This window comes from Halyomorpha halys, unplaced genomic scaffold (genome assembly GCF_000696795.3).
Source record: "Halyomorpha halys isolate HHAL.00 unplaced genomic scaffold, Hhal_1.1 Scaffold836.1, whole genome shotgun sequence".
NCBI lineage: Eukaryota > Metazoa > Arthropoda > Insecta > Hemiptera > Pentatomidae > Halyomorpha > Halyomorpha halys.
In genome coordinates this window covers 313,619-318,418 of record NW_027116095.1, presented here as the reverse complement: position 1 = coordinate 318,418, position 4,800 = coordinate 313,619, and the positions used below count along the sequence as shown (strand labels likewise).

General features: G+C 38.1%; 1 protein-coding gene across 1 annotated transcript in view; it reads left to right on the top strand.

Moving 5' to 3' along the window:
* Positions 1-4,233, top strand: part of LOC106686551 (heat shock protein DDB_G0288861) — a 133,269-nt gene extending 129,036 nt beyond the window's left edge. Inside the window, exon 2 of the mRNA XM_014429920.2 lies at positions 2,501-4,233. Coding sequence (XP_014285406.1) covers positions 2,501-3,949 — 1,449 coding nt within the window. The 3' untranslated portion in view covers positions 3,950-4,233. The remainder of the gene's footprint in view (positions 1-2,500) is intronic.
* Positions 4,234-4,800: the final 567 nt, after the last annotated feature.

Here is a 4,800-nt window from a genome sequence, read left to right as displayed (position 1 = left end):
GAAAAGAAGATGGCCACGGGACCTTCTAATTTAAATTAATGTTTGAAGTACCACCAATGGGTGGTTCCTTCCCAAGATTTTCAAGTGTATATGAAACATTTTGGTATAGAGAAGATAATAGAAAACCAACCAGGTTAAAAAGATACAAACGCCCAAAATAAGAAAAAGTACATTGGCAGGATATGTTTAAAAATTATTTTCTAATCAATTAAGTAACAGATTAATTAATAAGTAAACAATAGACATGTTATACATAAGTTTGAAATCATATTATGAATTATTAATTTAAATTAAAACACTATGTTATAACAAAATAAAATTGAAAACAAAAACAACTTATAACTAGCTATTATTTGAATAACGTTCTTATATGCTCCAGCCATGGCACAAAGTTGTAACCTTAAGCTTAGTTACCCATTATTAATGCAATCTCATATGAACCCACAAAAAAAAAATAAAAATAATATGTTAAACATATTAATTATATTTTTAAATATTGATGTAAAAAAAAACGTGCATACTTAAAAAAGAGTGACAGGTTTATTCCAAAAATTGTCAGCCTTGAGCACTCATACTAGTGTAGTTACCGCATCCCTTTTATGAATTGACCAACAACTGTAACTAATGGCGTACTATCTGAAACATTTTATTACTTCGCCCAATACTGAGAACTTATTCTTCAACAATTTCCAGAGAAATTCATTTCGCAATTTCATAACTTTCAACGTTTTTAGAACGATAGTCAAACAAAGACGTAATTTTTTCAAGATCACGCTCAATTTCCAGATGTTTGCCCAATTAAGGATACCTACTTTCTGAGGTTAGATGGACACAGGGTTGATCCACGGCTACAATATAACAGAAAATAATTATCTGAGACAACGGGATTTGAACCCGGCTCGTTGGGCGTTAGTAGCATAGTCACCACTGTGCCACCGCGCTCCCACACGAATACTTAAAAACAAAAATCTTGCAAGATTGATACGAAAATTATAACCTTTGATCACATATAATAAAAAGCCACACCATTTCCTTCGTGGAAACATATAAATAATGTAAATTTACTTATGTAATTATGTAAGTTTACTGTTTTACGTAAAAATCAATATTTACAAAGTCAATAATACTGTACTATAAAATAACCGATTAAAAGTGTTGTTTTCTTTATGATGATGATGATTTTATTCTAGTTTTAATGTAATGAAAGGAAGTGATGTGATCCATATCCACAGACATTGACTTTTTTCCACACTATTGATGGATCAGATACTCACTTAATAGGATATAGACGTGTCATAACAAAGTATAGGAAATTCGAAAAAGTTATTAAAGTTCATTAATGTCAAAGTTTTTGAACCTCGTGAAATTGAGCTTCTCTTTTTCAGATTCCACAGCAATTTTTTTTTTTTTTAATTTTTGTAAACGTGTTTTTCGGTGTGTGGCAGACTTGGAAATTTTACTCACAGTAAATCAATAATCCTAAAATCTTAGGATAATAAACTTAAAGAATTTAATTCCTTTAATGGGATTCAGCCATCCGAAATTGTTACAATTCCTAACCAAAACTTTAGGTTGGTTGACCGCCACAATCTTCTAGGTCTTCCTCGAACTACTAGATGACAACCGTAAAAGAGGAGCAAGTATTTTTAGATACAAAAGAAACAGAAGAGGATGGTATTTTTAGCCACGGACCGGTGAGAAGAGATCAGCAGCAGGGCGTGGCCAAGGTCCGCGTCTTAAAGGTCACCTCGATATTTCCTTTACGGTCGTCGATATCTTTTTCTTGGTCTCCGTCATCTGGTTGTTCGATTGCCGCAGACAAACTAGAGATGGAATACAAATATTTTATCGACTTCTGTTTATTCCCTATTTCCCATTAAATGAACTTAAAAATTACGGTTTTAGGAAAACTTAGGAGGGTATGTTGACGAGACGTAAATAGACATCACAATCGCTAACAGCATTAGAATCTGAGAACAATGGTTAATCGATAGGCGGGTGGAAGAAAGAGGCTGTCATACAGCCGCAGCGAAACAGCTCCGAAGGTTGGTTTCTGTTAAAATACCGACTGGCACAGCTCTTCCGATAACCACCTTCACACAGTCACTGTTGACTCAATACGTTCCCATGGTATTTGACAGCCAGTGCCCAGGTCGTGACCCAAAGGCCTTCCTTCTTCACGAGCTTCGTCAACCTTCCCTTACTGGATAGATAAAAGCGTATAACAAATATATCATTACTATAATTTAATAATAACATCCTCAATCACATGCATAATCTACTAATGCAATATATGAGACAATTAATCTTTAATTTTTCTTAGTATCTGTATGATTATAATTCAGTATTGAATCAGTCATTCGAGAGTGTTAAACTTTCTATCTAAAACTTGAGATTGGTTCACCGACACAATGGGTGAACCAATCATGTTATTCATCATTTCATTATTTACTTATAAAGATTATTACTAAATACTAATTATATTGTGGTATGATTACAGGTGGTGTTGGTGTTACTCTTGGAGACGGACTGCCGCCCTGTGGGGCAGGACGTTCTCGCAGGAGAGGAATTCCTTGCCGTGTTCATGAGAAGTCACCGGCCAAGATCCACCTACCGTAAGACGACGACGACGCAGGTGACGACAGAACCGACTACGCCGTCGACAGCAACCACAACGGAGGTTGTCCCTACTACCTTAGAGACGGAACCACCTAGCGTGGTTTCGGTGAGGGTCAGCTCTTCGGTGCGGAAGGAAGCGGTCCACGAGCCGGTCAACGAACCGATCCACGAAGCGGTCAGTGCGGCAGCTCAGAGGAGCCACTTCTCAGTGGAGTCATCCGGCTACCGGGAGGCCTCGGAGCGGCGGGAGGAGGACTCCGTGGCCGAAGCAAGCCAAGATGTGCCTTTAGAAAGTCTCAATGTCGAGGAGAACAAGCCCATAGCAGAAGCTCTTACCCTAGAAGAATCAGGCATACATTACGAGTCCAGGGTATCCAGCGAAACCTCTCATAGTAGAATATATTTTAGTCAGCCTAAGCACTCGAGCCAGTCAGTATTAGCTCAAACCCCAGCTACTAGAAAATACCACCCCCTGCCACCACTACCTGAAGAAGATGAAGCTAAATATGAGCCACAAATATTGACGCAGGCGTTTTCGCAGGATAATGGGAATAGAAAGTACGGACCAGAAATCTTACTCACACAAACCCACCAGGAAAGCAAAACCTCACCTCATATCATATTCACACAAGATGAACAGGAACATAAAAGCAGCTCTGATGACACGAGCAAATTCGAACCTGAAGTCATTGTGACCCGACAAGAAACAAAATATGGTCCAGAAATAGTTGTCACACAGACACATAGTGAGAGCAAGTACACTCCAGAGCTATTTGCGACACAAGCACAAACTGGGTCGCAGCCCGTAAACAATAATTCTGAAGAAGAAAGAAGAGCTGAGACTGTTATAAGTCAAACTCAGGAAACTAGGAAATATATCGGGCAGAATAGAGAGCAGAGGCAGTATACGCCACAAAATTCGCAACAACAGGAACGTTCTAATGATGGGTCTTTTGTGGCGCAGGCGCCACCTTCAGAACCAGCAGAACAGTATAAAAGTCAACCTAACGAACAACAAGAAGAGAGGAACTACGAACAGCCAGAACAGAATTATGAAGTAGACGAGGCCATATCTGTGATGACGAATGGGCGTGCCCACGGAGTACAAACCGAGAGCCCCAGTAGCCACAAGTTCGGCTTCGTTCAAGAAGGCAGAAATTACAGAAAATACCGAGTGGAGGAGAAGACTCCGGACGGATTCATAGTCGGGGAGTACGGGGTGGTGAACCACGACGGAGGCGGTATACGAGGAGTGAGATACACAGCTGATGGGAGCATCAGCCCAAGGCTCATCTACGAGGCTCTGGTCAAGTTCCTCTCCCTAAAGTGAGTTCCTATCTCGGCTGGGGCGGCGACGCTAGCCCTTGCTGCGCCAGCCGCGGACCCCGGTCCCTGGGGGCTCGCTGAGGTCCCGGGCACCGGCCACGTCGAGGTACTTTGGGTACCGGGCATTGGGACTGCCCACTAGTCCACCGTCGGCCGCATCTTTGCTCAATCAGTCAACGGTCAACCTCCCTATCCTCCTATTCAATACTCAAACTTAAAGGTTTAAATCATTGTATATTTGTATTGTACATTTTATAATAAAATTTAGTTTTATTTGCATTTTAATAATTGACAGTTTTTCCCTCACCTTAAACCTATATATGATCCTCATATTTTACTAAGATACTGTAAATCTATTGGTTTCCATCAATTTTTAGAACTGAAATTGTGATGTTGCCATATTCCAAGGCTGTTTATAATTAAAGACATACTATATTTAAGAATAATATATTATAACCATCAGAATTATAATTATAATTAATTAATAAATGATAATATATTTAACAATCAAAATTTCTATTCTATTCTAACAAAATTAAATATCAAATTTTAATATTCAAAATTAGTTCATATTACATACACAGATGTATATGTGAGATATAATCAATTGTAAATACAATGTATATAATAATTAACAAATGATTAACATAACTCCTCTAAATTAATTAGTTAGCTTTATTTTGAATTAATGTGCTTGCAATAATAGGAGGAAAAGATTAAACCATATGAATTTTAATAAAATTATGAATAAAATATTCTACTAACTGGAATTTCTCATTTTCTATTCTTAGTGATTTTGTAAGATATTATTTGTTATTGCGTTTCTCAAGCAAACCAACTTGTAATAAAAGGTAA